This window comes from Ips typographus, linkage group LG16 (genome assembly GCF_016097725.1).
Source record: "Ips typographus isolate SLU linkage group LG16, UJ_Ityp_2.0, whole genome shotgun sequence".
Taxonomy (NCBI): domain Eukaryota; kingdom Metazoa; phylum Arthropoda; class Insecta; order Coleoptera; family Curculionidae; genus Ips; species Ips typographus.
This window is the reverse complement of record NC_138437.1, coordinates 910,397-923,847: the sequence shown is the minus strand read 5'-3', so window position 1 is coordinate 923,847 and position 13,451 is coordinate 910,397. Positions and strand designations below refer to the sequence as shown.

The 13,451-nt window shown below is 30.4% G+C and overlaps 1 protein-coding gene across 1 annotated transcript in view; it reads left to right on the top strand.

Moving 5' to 3' along the window:
* Positions 1 to 13,451, top strand: part of krz (beta-arrestin protein kurtz) — an 83,204-nt gene that overhangs the window by 26,486 nt on the left and 43,267 nt on the right. The window contains exon 3 of the mRNA XM_081994373.1: positions 5,722 to 5,849. Coding sequence (XP_081850499.1) covers positions 5,815 to 5,849 — 35 coding nt within the window. The 5' untranslated portion in view covers positions 5,722 to 5,814. The remainder of the gene's footprint in view (positions 1 to 5,721; positions 5,850 to 13,451) is intronic.

The window sequence follows — 13,451 nt, the reverse complement described above, 5'->3', positions numbered from 1 at the left end:
AAAACTGTAAATTTCCATAGTTACTTACTAATTTTCTCTTGTTTGGCGAAGTTAATTGTCCGATTCATAGAATGGACGTGATGTTTTTCTCGAAACAATGAGGCCCTTTAATTAAATTAAAATGTTTTTTGTTCATGGAAATATGTTTTTGTTGTTGTTAATGATGAAGAACCTAAATTACAGTCGTAAAACATTTATTGAATTATATTTTATATTACAATACTCATAACTATAATTAAATTTAAGGTTTTCTTTTTATTAGTTAATTGTGTTGTGATTACTGTTTTAATGCATTATTAATTTATGTTATTCGATGATTGTGGTAATTGCCATTCATAATATTAATGTTCAAATAATGAACTGTGATAGTTCATGAATTTTACTTAAGTTGTATAGGTTGATTTAAATTGTCTTGGGAATCACCATGGGAATCTGGATTATTAGTAGATAATATACATTGTTATTCTAATAATAATCAACAAAATTGTAAAATATTATATTCAATTGTAGGGCGTATTTAAGGGCACCCTGTATAGTTCAGGCACTAGTTTTACCCACCCATCTTTAATAAGATGTTACTAATTTTATACAGTGTGTCTCAAAAAAGTGTGAATAAAACGCTACCGCCAATTCTTGACACTTAAGGTAACTAAACCTATATTTAAAACGCAATAACTAATTAGTTTAAATACAAAATTTTACCTAAATAAGGTATTTCGTATATGACCATGTCTAAATTAGTGAAAACAAATTTTCGACACTTTTTCTATAGACCCTGTACAATCCAAATCAATATTTATGCAAATGTCAATCATCCCAACGAATTATAAATGAATGTTCCTCCAGTTTTCAATTTGCTCATTGTACTCCGGTTAAATAAACGGTAAATCATTGTATATTTGTTTAAGAGACACTTGTTTGATGAAGAAAAATCGTTTTACAGGGTGTGTTATGTTTAATACTAATTACGTTTTCAGCACATTTTAGAGGGTAGGCTCTAAAAGGTTTATTAAATTTTAGGTCCCGTTTACTATGGTTAACCGCTTTAAAGGAAAATAAATAAACCATAATATTTTTGGTAATAACCGAATATCCGAGCGAATATCTCTATAATCTGATCTGAAATCATAATAAATGTGTATGAGAATCCGTTGTTAAAATATGTATTTTAATAGCGGATTCCCCTGGGTTTATTTAATATGTTTTAAAAGCGGAATACCCTGTAGACGATAATGAAAGTAACTAGTTTTTCTCAAATTATACTAACTCTTTTCTGGAAAAACACCAAAGGAAGTCACCTTTTGGTAAAGGAAATTGTACACAGGCTATCTTAAGATATATTTTATAATTGAACACTATATTCTAAAATTTTTTAATTCTACTGTAAAATCTTAACCTTTTTTAATCTAAAATCAACTGTTGTGCTTGTTGGAGCTATACATTTGTAGATTAAGAAAGTATCTAGAAATAAGAGTGATCTAGGAATTGAAATACAAACTGAGATAAATGGCTCAAAAATTTACTCAACTAATTAAAGATTGGTGTAGTTAAGTGATCTAAGAGCTTAAATTGGAGGAACATTGTTTTCTGCATATTATTCCTTGGTTAAATTCGGAATACTAATTTAGCAAAAAAAATATTAATAAAAATTAAAATATTATTTAGACCTTTAAATAGTAGACCACTTTTCAAGCTTCCACCCTTTGCATGTTTGCTGCAACATTACTAACTTGAAAACTAACTTGTGGCGTCATAATTTGGTTTTTAAACTATGAGAGTTGACTTGTGAAGCCACAAATCTGATTTTTGGTTATTTTTTTCTTGTCTTTTTTAAGTGCTACAAAGCTTAAAAATCATCTTTAACGCTCAAAAGTCGTTGTTTAAGCTTCTGATCATCTTGGATTCTCAATATCTGACTATATCATGATGAGTTTAAGTGTGCAATTCATATTAATCATATATATTTTTCTTCCAAAAGTTCGGTATTTCACAATCAATTTGACAATACAGATTGATGAGTATTTCAGAAGAAATAGTTGGTCTTCTGACTTATGTTACTGCGACAAACACGATTTACTTCTTTTGTGTCTCTCTCCGGGTTATAGTACTTTCACAGGCTGTCACAGTCATCCTTGACCAAGTTGTTCTCTTTTACTCCCATTGTGCTAAGACGTCTGTTCGGATGGGCTGTCAGGATAACAACCTTCCATTATCCTTAGAGCCTTTGGGTCTTGTCTAAACAAATTAAAATTAAACCTTAAAAAAATAACCTTAATTTTGGTTTTTTCTAAGTAATTTTTGAAATAATATCGATATTTGGACGAAACTTGGTATTTGTTTGGTTGGACACTTATTAAGCGTTTAATAGTAAATATTTCATCCTTATAAAAGGTCCTCCAGGAAAATGGGATAGAACACTAACATGTTTAAAACTTTTGCGTCAACCCTGTATTAACAGATTTCCTTAACGTATGGTAACGAATGTAAAATTACTTATTAATGACCCCCATAAAGGCATAATTTTTCAATTGTCCTACGTAACGAATGATAAAATATGCACAAGGGCAATAAAGCGTGTTATTCATAATTTGTTTGTCAAATAACGTACAGGGTGTCCCATTTTTGACACTTTTGTAAGTTTGTTTATAAGAATAAAGGAGTGCGGTTTTTGTGACTTTTTTTGAAATTAAACATGGCGGCAGCAGGTTTTTTTTTAAAAGCCTTTTTGGGTTTTAAGATACGCGTTGTAACTGAAGTGAAGTGTCACTTTTTGAATCCTAGATGTCTTTAAGGTTATTGAATAACTTAAAACTGATACTCATTACCAATTTTTTAAATCTTTCTATTATTCGTTATTTTTATTAGACTTGAAGTGGGTGTTCCAAAAATATGTAGTTGAATATAATTTGTTGTCAGGCAAAGCTAAAATCTATGATTTTTTTTAAACAATTTCAATTCTCAAGCAAAATTACAGTTGTAACTTTTACAGAAATTTATAACTTTTACTTATTAGTTTAACAACGTTTTGTTACTATTTTTATTCTAAATTGATTCAGTTTTAATCAGAATATGATAAAGTCACGTGACCCAACATAACCACAACTATAAAATTCACATTTTTCAAAATTAAATTTTTGTTTTTTAAATTTTAGGTTTTAAAATACCTGTTATTCTGTTAATGTTTTGAGTAAACGCGTGGAATTTAAGCAGTTTTAAAATAATTATTTTCAAAATCAGGAATTAAAAAAATGTTACAATTACTTTGAGATTATAGTAAGTAGTAATTGTTTTTATGAATCGTTAGTCAAAGATGAGATATATTTATAAACAACACCTTCTTTACAATTTTAGGAAATTAGATATTTTTTTTTTTTAAAGCGACATAACGCTTAATAAATTTAAATAATATATAGGGTGTTTCATTTAAGGAACCGCGAAATTTTACGAAATAAGCAGCAAATTTTTGGATAAGTTTCAAAATATTTGAGATACGTGGGGTGTCTCAAAAGTGAAGTGATTTTAGTTTCATCTTCAATTGGCAAAAGTGTCGGGGGATGTATATAATCTATTTATTATTGTTATGTATTCTTAATAAACAGCTAATGACGTGAAAATGTAAGTATAATAGAGAATTGGCACTTATTTACTTCAGTTCTGTATGAAATATAACTTTGACTGTAAAGTATCTCAGAAACTTTACAGGGTGATGGTTTACATTCTGCTCAATAGCTAACTCCGTTAATTTTTATCTGACAGCATAGTTTAATTAGCAAAGTTGCAGTATGTTAGAGAAAAGGAGAGAAGAAAAAACAAAGAATTGAAAAAAGAGAAGAAAAGAAGATTAACTGACAGGAGAAAAGAAGAATTGAGAAAAAAGAAAATTTTCACGCAAAAAATTGTATCCTACTAGATTAAACGAGAGAAGAAAAGAAGAATTGACAGGGGCGAAATGAAAATAGTTTAAAGTGTTTAACACTTGAAATGATATATTCTGAGAGAACAAATTTTACATTTTGTCAGTTAAAAATAATAAAAATGTACAACAATTATTTTTTTTAAAATACATGTATTTGAAATCAGAAAAACGAGATTTTCCGATTTAGCAAATAAAATCTAGGGTGTTAGATTTAAAATAATCAAAATATGTGTCAACAATTTGACAACTGATGGACATATGTCAATTTTGACATCAAATCACCTTTTACACTTTTAGTATACCACATAGTTGATTATTTTGAATGTCTTGACTAATAAAATCCAATAATCCAAAAACATACAGGGTGTCCCATTTAAAATAATGGAGTTTTGTGGCTTTGAGACCGAAGACTACACTTACTTTTTTATCAGAAATTGTACACTTTTAGTGCAGAATATAGTAGGCCGTTCTATAAGTGAATCGAATAACCGGAATTACCCTAAAATACATTACACAATAAAGATTATTATTATTATATGTAATGTACAGAGTGTCCTCTCTGAAATAATGGAGGTGTGTGACTCTTAACATGCAGTGCAATTTTATGTGAAAGGTAACGACAACTTTCACTGTAAGTATCTCAGAAAACGTACATTTTTAGTACAGCACAAGGTCGTTATGTAGGTCTTGACTAGCAGAATAGAATAACCTTAAAATGGGACACCCTGTACCCATTTCAAATATGTAATACAGAATTTGGGCATTGAACGCATTGACTAAACTTTTTTTTTGGTGGAAGACTACTATGACTGTAAATATCTCAGACACTGTACTTAATTAAATTTTGATTGTGAAAAAGTTAATTTTAAATAAAGTTTTCAAAGTAAAAAGTTTTTATTTACAGTCAGTTCTGTCAAGATCAGGCCCTTAATGGCGGCGTTGCAAGTTATAACCAAACATTAAATAAATAGTGCAAAAAGTGGTTTTTAAACTGCAACGTCGCAAACTTTACAAAACTAAATCAAATACTGTTTTAGTGGCTTAAAATGTATTGCAATGTTGCCAATACTAGAAAATAAAGTGTAAAATAGGCTCAAATTGTTTTTAGTTTACAGATGAAACTAGAATACTTGTAACTTTTTTGATATTTGCACGGCAAATGTTACAATTTAAGTAATTTACTGATTATTTGAAAGTATATTTATTCAATATTTTACTTATTATTTCAAGTACATTGGAAACAACAATTCCTAAATTGTGGGGTTCAAAAATCCTCCCTTAAACTCCCATACTAAAGTCAGGAAATCAGACTTGCGCCAAAACTAATTTTCGGAAGGATGTCAGCTGAAAATGGTATTGCACAGCTTTCCTTTATACAGCATTCGACTGGCTACAACACGCAGACAACTTGTTGCGTCCTGGTCTGTTTTCCTTTTTCTCTCGTCGCGGCGCGTGTAATGTGCTTTTTATTTTATCAATGGAAACTATATTGAGGAAAGTCAAAATACTATCCAGAATTAAGAGTAGAAATCGACCGGAAGCTATGGTACTTTTTTGTTAGTTGATGTTGTTTGAATGTCGTGTCTGTGACATCCTACATTTTAATTTGTAATATTTATCATTAATTAGCAGTTTAACTGGCTCTTATTGTCCCCTTGTCTAGAACGTAATTAAACCGATTAAACAGTGCCATCCCCTACTAATTTGTACTTGAATTCGAGAGGTACTACTATTGTCACTCTTATTTATATTTTTAACTCAAATGTTGTTTGCAAGTTAATACAATTTTTATTTTTTATTCACAGTTTATCAGACTGGAGGGACACCAAGTGCCTGAGGCAGCTTCTCTACCAGATACAGGAAGTGCTACTCTGGCTCCGAGTGGTTCAAGCCCAGATATGGACGACGTCAGCAGTAAACGTCAAGCAACTAGGTAAGAGAAAGTATTTTTTTATTGCATCAGAAATATACGGAAATCAAAGCAAATTTTGATGACAGCACAACCAAAACCAGATTCATGGTTCCAGTTCAATTGCACCATTAGCAAAAACACATGATTATTTTCAACTGTCAGATTAACTTCAGTAAATTGATTAATTTAATGACATCTAACACGTACAGGCAAGAAATTGTCAAAGTTTTCAAATTAATCAAAATTGTGCATGTGTAGCTGAGGGAGAAAAATTCTCTCAAAAATAAACAATTTTTTGGTGCGCTTTTTAAAAATAAAAAAAGTCCCACCGATTTTTTCCAAACATCAAAAAGATATTGTTTTTAAACCTTATTCACTGGTGAAAGGATAATTTGAAATCGTTCTGTATTATGTAAACATCGGATTTCAGTGCAAGCTCGGAATTTCTGTGATTGAGGTTTTCGAATATTCGGTTAGTCATAAACTCGAATATTCCAATAATTCAAATAGTCGAATATTCAAATATTTAATTCAAATACGACGTCATTAAACAGTTAAAGTTTGAAATAGTCAAATTCTATTAAAAAGCCAACAGGCACACTAAAGAATAAAAACTGTAATTTAAAGGAAAAAACTACTTAAAGTCACATAAGAAAGGAATAAAATTAAACTCACAACAATCAAATTTAAACTAAATTCTCTTTTTATTAATAAACAAAATATTTATAGAAACAAAACGCGAACATAGTGAAAACAATACCATACACAAACACATAAGTCCTAATAAGGATTACCTACTAGAACAAAAAACCATTTAAATGAAATAGAAGCACTATTTTAAATTATAATTTTTATGTTATGTTTCAAATTGGACGTTTGTGTTGATTTATTGTCTTTTTGTTGACGGGAAAAACTTTGACTTTACTACACAGAGTGAGAAAAAAGTGCATACAAAACTATTAAATTTTCAAGTACACCCCAATCAAGTTTTTTTGTTAGTTTTTAACATAAAGAAGTGTTCTTTAGGTTTGTTGTTTTTTGGCAATCGGGATTAATATCACGTGTCTCAAAAAATACCGATTTATGAAATTAGAAAAAATTTCTACTTTTTAAAATCGGCCCACTTATTAAATTCAGAGGAAGATAATTTATATGTTTTTACATTTTTTGGTTTATAAGCTATTTTAATGTATCATTTATGATTTTATGCAATTTAAAAAAGTATAAGTTTAATGTAAAATTTACTTTATAAGAAGCCTTCCTCCAAGTTAATTTAATGTTTTACGATTTTTTAAAAATTTTCAATTTTTGGTTTCTGAAATTTAAAAAAAATGCAATTTGGTAAGTATAATATAGTTCTTTTTATCATGCCAATATATTTTGTAAAATACACTTGACAATTCTCGACAATTTTTTTTTTTTTAATTAAAAGCGTGGTTTTTAAAATATTAATGTGGTCCGGGATTTCTGAAGACAGTGTATATAGGGTGGTTCAAATTGATACTTGAAGGTTGGAAAGTACATAAAAAATAAAAGACAAAGTGTTAGATAAACTATATTGTTAACAAGTGCTCCATCATTTGAAAACATTTTTAAATGTTTTCATCATACATCAGCGTAGAAAATTATGCAAAACGAAAGAAATTTAGATTTTTAAAAATTTAAAAAAATTTCAAATGACCACGTCAAAATGGTAAAAATGCATGTCAAATTTCATTGGAGTACTTACCTTTTTGGTTTAGGTATCAAAATTTAAAAAAATAGTTTTTGTGGCTTTAGCTCCGCTAGGGGCAGTTTTCGACTAAAGTTTATATGACAAGGGTGATTATTTTGTATGTACAGGGTGCTGCATTTTCGATGGTTTTACGGGGTACAGAGAAAACGGTAAAAACGGTTTCCGGTAGAAGTTTTGACGTAGAATCCAAAGGCGTAGTCAGTTTTTTTCTATTACGTTTAGTTTCTGACATATGACAGTAGGTTATATTTTTTTAAATGGAACACCCTATATATTTTTAGTTCATTTAATTCTGTTGATTTTTACTTTTTCAACGGTGTATTAAAACATATAAGTTTGTAAACGTTAATCTTGGTAATTAGAAAAAAAGAGTTTCCTTAACAAAAAAGTGCTAAATAATATGTATAAAAATACCCACAGTCGAAACAAAATTTGGCTATGTTCATATTAACATGTTACATGTCGTTTATAAACAGACAACAACTGTTTGTAACTTAGATTTTTAATAAGATTTATTAAAAATATTTAATTTTCTGATGTGTTAGTTTATATGATTTCCGATTTTGTTTGGTATTTTAGATATTGGCCTTTTTTAAGCTTAGCAAAGGTCTTTTTTTAAAATAACAGGATTAACCTCTACAAACTTATACAGTGCGTTTTTTTTAACGCGCAACATAGGATTTTACGTGTTAAATTTTTAAGCCCATGTTAGACCATGTTATTTTGGAACTACAAGTATAAAACTTGACGGGTGGCTGTTTCGTACTCTGAAGCTTAAGTAAGTTTACCAATTCGGCCTAAAAAGTGTTAAAAAGCTTGCAAAAAATCATCTTTTTTCGAAAAGGTTTTATCGTTTCATACTCCCTGTATGCATTGTTGTTCTTTGTTGTTTTTGATACTGGCACGGCAGGTAGCAGGTAAAATTTGGCGTAGAAAGTAAATCAGGGTGATCATTAACTTTATATCAAGAAAGTTAAGAACAAAAGAAGTATTTTTATAAGTGAATTGTTCAAAGTGACCTCCATTTGAAGCCAAACAGTATTCCAAACAATCATAAAATGCCCTTTTGACGTTCAAAAGATGTCGGGTCGTGATGCAGTCAAAATATGTCACTTTACCTGCTACCTGCCCTGCCAGTATAAAAACAACAAGGAACAACAATGCATACAGGGAGTATGGAACGATAAAATCTTTTCGAAAAAAAATGATTTTTTTCCAGTTTTTAATCACTTTTTAGACCAAATTGGTACACTTACTTAAGCTTCAGGGTACTAAAGACACACCCGTCAAGTTATAGACTTGCAGTTCCAAAATAAAATGGTCTAACATGGGCTTAAAAATTTAACACGTAAAATCCTATGTTGCGCGTTAAAAAAAACGTACTGTATGTTGTAATACACCGTTGAAAAGGTAAAAATCAACAGAATTAAATGACGTAAAAAAAATATACAGGGTAATTCAAATTCGACCCTTACCATTGGGATCTCAGAAACCATAAGAGATACGAGAAAGTTTAAATTGGGGCAAAGTTGCGCAATTTAAAGCTCAACCAAATGCTATTTTAAAAATTTCGATTTTCCGAGTACTTCCGAAGATATCCGCAAAAAACTGAAAATTTGACTTTTTGTTTTTATTTATTTCTAACCTTATTTGAAGAGATATCAAAAAACTAAAAGCATCTTTTCATTGCCACTTTTTCCCAGCTATTCGATGATGGATTCAAATTTGCCACACGACGTTTCGTTTTTGGTCAGTCATCATCAACTTTCTTTTTTCTTATGGGCGCCATATCGAATTTTTAGCCCACCAAATAGTACGTTTTATTCTGATTTTAGTGATGTATAAGAACTTATGATTTGCTTGATAAATGTCAAAATAATTCAATGAAAACTATTTTTACTTTAGTTATTGGCTTTGAGTTAATGGGCCGTTTTCTAAAATGTCATTATTTGACAGTACTTGTCAAACACGATAATTGGGACAAACATTAGAGCAAGTCAATCATAGTTAAAAATGTATCTAGATAAGAAATCTCCGCACCAAATGTTATTATTCTTCAAACATTGCTGAGCTATTTAGGTTAATCGGAAGAAGAGATTTGTTAGCATTATCTCTAACTTAAACAGTTCATTTATGTTTCCAAGAGAAAGATCATCATTTTAGGAACTTTATTTTTTGCCAAATTTCAGTTTTTTATAATGTTAAATGCAAGTTTATAGTTATTTATACAGTAAGTGACTCAAATCATTTTTTATTCATTCATATTTATTCGAGTGAATAAACCGGTTTAAGTCACGTGTTTTATACAGTATTTTATTATATTTCGACTTCTTATATTACAAAAAAACTAAAATGACAGTTCTATTAAATTTGCACCGCGCCCCGTAGATGTGACATTGATGTTTGTGTGTTTACATCTGTAAATAGGCGAATGTCATTCAGAGTGATTTAATAGTCATTTATACAGCAAGTGACTTAAACCATTTTTTATTCACGAAAAGAACAACTAGGTCCAGAGCGTAGAGAGTGGCCTAAGCTCTTCGAGTGAATAAACTGGTTTAAGTCACGTGTACACCTTTGTGACTAAGTATGTTCAGGCCAATTGCGTGTGACAAGTACTACCAAGTACTCTTCATAAAACGTCTCATTAACTCAAAGCTAACTAAGGTAAAATTAGTTTTTATTGAATTGTTTTGTCATTTATGAAGCAAATCATAAGTTGTTATACATCATTAAAATCAGAATAAAACGTACTATTTGGTGGGCTAAAAATCCAATATGGCGCCCATAAGAAAAAAGAAAGTTGATGATGGCTGCCAAAAAACGAAACGTAGTGTGGCAAATTTGAATCTATCAATTTTTCAGTTTTTTCCGGATATCTTCGGAAGTACTCGGAAAATCGAAATTTTTATAACGGCATTTGGTTGAGCTTTAAATTGCGCAGCTTTGCCCCAATTTAAACTTTATCGTATCTCTTATAGTTTCCGAGATCCCAATGGTGAGGGTCGAATTTGAATTACCCTGTATAGGATGTTCCATTTGAAAAAATGTAACTTACTGTCATATGTCAGAAACTAAACGGAATAGAAAAAAACTGATTACCCCATTGGATTCTACATGAAAACTACTACCGGGAACCGTTCTTCCTTTTTTGATAACTTTAAGAGCAACTGAAATACAGAAGAGGTTCAAAAATTACCAATTTTTGAAAACCCCCCGTATCTTTGAAACAAAAGAAGTTTGCGCCGTCCACTTTTTGCCAGTCATCTCAGCTCAGAAAAAGAGATCAGAACACGTATGTTACTTTTTTTCTATCTATTACCGTTTTCTCTGTACCCCGTAAAACCATCGAAAATGCAGCACCCTGTACAGGGTCTTTCACTGGGGACTGACCAACCCCCTTTTTCTGACTTCCCTGTATGTAATTAAAAAAAACTGAAATAGCCATTTAATTTAGTTTAAAAAGTTGAATCCAAAAGTGACCACAAAATTTTAATTTTTTTTTCTTTTATTTCTTAATATTTTATTTTAGTTTGTTGTAAAATTGTAAAACATGTCTTATATTCTACCCTCATTTGTTTATGGCTATGATTCCAGAGTTATAATTAATGAATGGTCCTCTCTATATTTTTTTTTATAAATATACAAGGTTCGTCAAAAAACAAATTTCGAAAAATTATTTGCAGAATTTTGAGCAGATTCCGATATTATTGGCTGTAGCTCTTGTATTTGAAGGTTAGGAATATTTTGGTACTAATTTTTTGATTCAACTTTTTAAACTACATCAAATGACTATCTCAGTTTCTTTAATTACATACAGGGAAGCCCAAAAAGGGGGGTTGGTCAGTCCCCAGTGAAAGAGCCTGTACTTTCCACCCTTCAATTTGGACTACCCTGTATTTTTTTTTCGTTAAAAGCCTGCCTTATGCGCCTACTGACTTGTAGCAACTGTAAAGTGTGTTCACTCAAGTGTCACGGTTATACAGGGTGTCCTTAATAAAAAGAATGTAAACATAGCAAAAAGGATCAAAACATGGGCCAAAGTGGTTGTTACATATGGCGGCTGCAAATTTCCGGTCACATCAGTGGTTATGGGGTCAAAATCGTAATGTTTGTTTTTTGTTGTACTTTCATAAAAAGTTTGTTGGGTATAATTTGTAGTTTAATTTAACAAAAATTATCAAACAAAAAGCTCAAAAGTGGTTGACCAATATGGCGGCAACGATATCAAGGCTGATAGCAAATATAGAAATTGTTCGGAAAAAATAGTAGATTTTTCTGGTAATATTACCAATTGTATGGCTATTCAAAAATAGTGGTGAGCCAAAGATGATTGGTTTCGTCTCAACTGTTTTGAGTTTTTGCTTAATTTAGGCAAAATCGATAAAAAGGGGTGAATGAAAATATTCAAAATGACTGACTATTTAGCATTAATGACAAAACAATCTACTGAAAGGTTGAAAGGCGATAATTAAAACATTTTATGAACGAATGAATGAACTTATAGCAGTTGTAGTAAGCGCCACTTCTGGAAAATAATTTGTTTGATAATTTTAGTGTTCTCAATCTTGTGTTATATTATTATAAAGCAGGTACGAAAATTCAGGATTAAATGATTATTTGACATCTTATAGACATAATTCTAAATGTAAATCAAATTTGAAAGAGTTGTAGTACAATCCTTTTAAGAATCGGAAACCGTTCAGAAATGCTTTAGAAAAGGAAGCTAAGCCTCCTCATTCGAATATGCCTGTCCTTATTAATTCCGAAATGTGAGCATGTGTTAATTATGATATAACATACCCCTTCAGAAGCCCTATTTTGATGAACATTTACTCGATTAGATTTTTCAAACTATTGATTTTTATTATTTTATAACATTAAATAGTTTGCAACCGTGTATTTTTTAGTGCACAAATAAAAGCACGGAGCGTTCAAATATAGCGTAATCTACGAGGACTTTCAATTGAAAAACAAAAATGAGTTGTCAATTTGCATATTTGGAATGGCATCAAAGAATCCTCATAACTTTTCCAATTCCAAACAATCTAGTTGCTGTCCCATAAAATCCGTGACAATGGTGCCATAATGTAGTAGATTTTACCTATATACAGTGTGTCCGAAAATGTTCTCTGCATTCTGATCTATTCTAAAAAATCTTAGAGAGAGAAGATTCTTACAGTAACTACAGAAAAGGTTAAATGGTGAAGGTTTTGAGTTTACAGTCTCAAAAATCGGTATAATTTTTCTAGTGCTTATTTAGTTTTTAGTTTAAGTACAATTAAGTCTTGTCATACTATTTGAACATAATGTATACCACACATTTTCTTTTTTGTTGTAATGGAATTAATTAGTTCACCTGGATATCAATTTCCAGATGTTCAAAGAAAGCCTAATTATAAAATCTTTTTAAACGTGTAATATTGTAGGGGTGCTCCATTTAGAAGAAGCCTAATTTTATCTCAAAAAGGGTATTATAGAAAAAACAAAGGCTTTACACAACTAGATTAAAAACTTCGCCAAACTAATTAAATAAGAAAACAAGTTTTTGGTTATCGTTATTACCAAAACTCATTTCTCTTAAGACTAAATAAGTCATTCCATGGCTATAAATGGCTGTACTTCGAATAGTTCAATTACGATGCCATATTTGTAATTAATCGAAAACTTTTTACTTTTTTTTACTACATACAGTTTTCTGGCCTATTCTAACCAATTATAACGTGCAATGTCCCTTATGCCTATTTTTATAACGTGTGGAGGTGTAGAGTGGTAGGAGGCGTATGGTAGACAATTCATTTTGTGAATTTAATGGGGGTGAATTCGGGATTTTGCGAAGGCGAAGGGGAAGATCATTTTGAAATTAATTGTTAGAATTTCCCACTTAT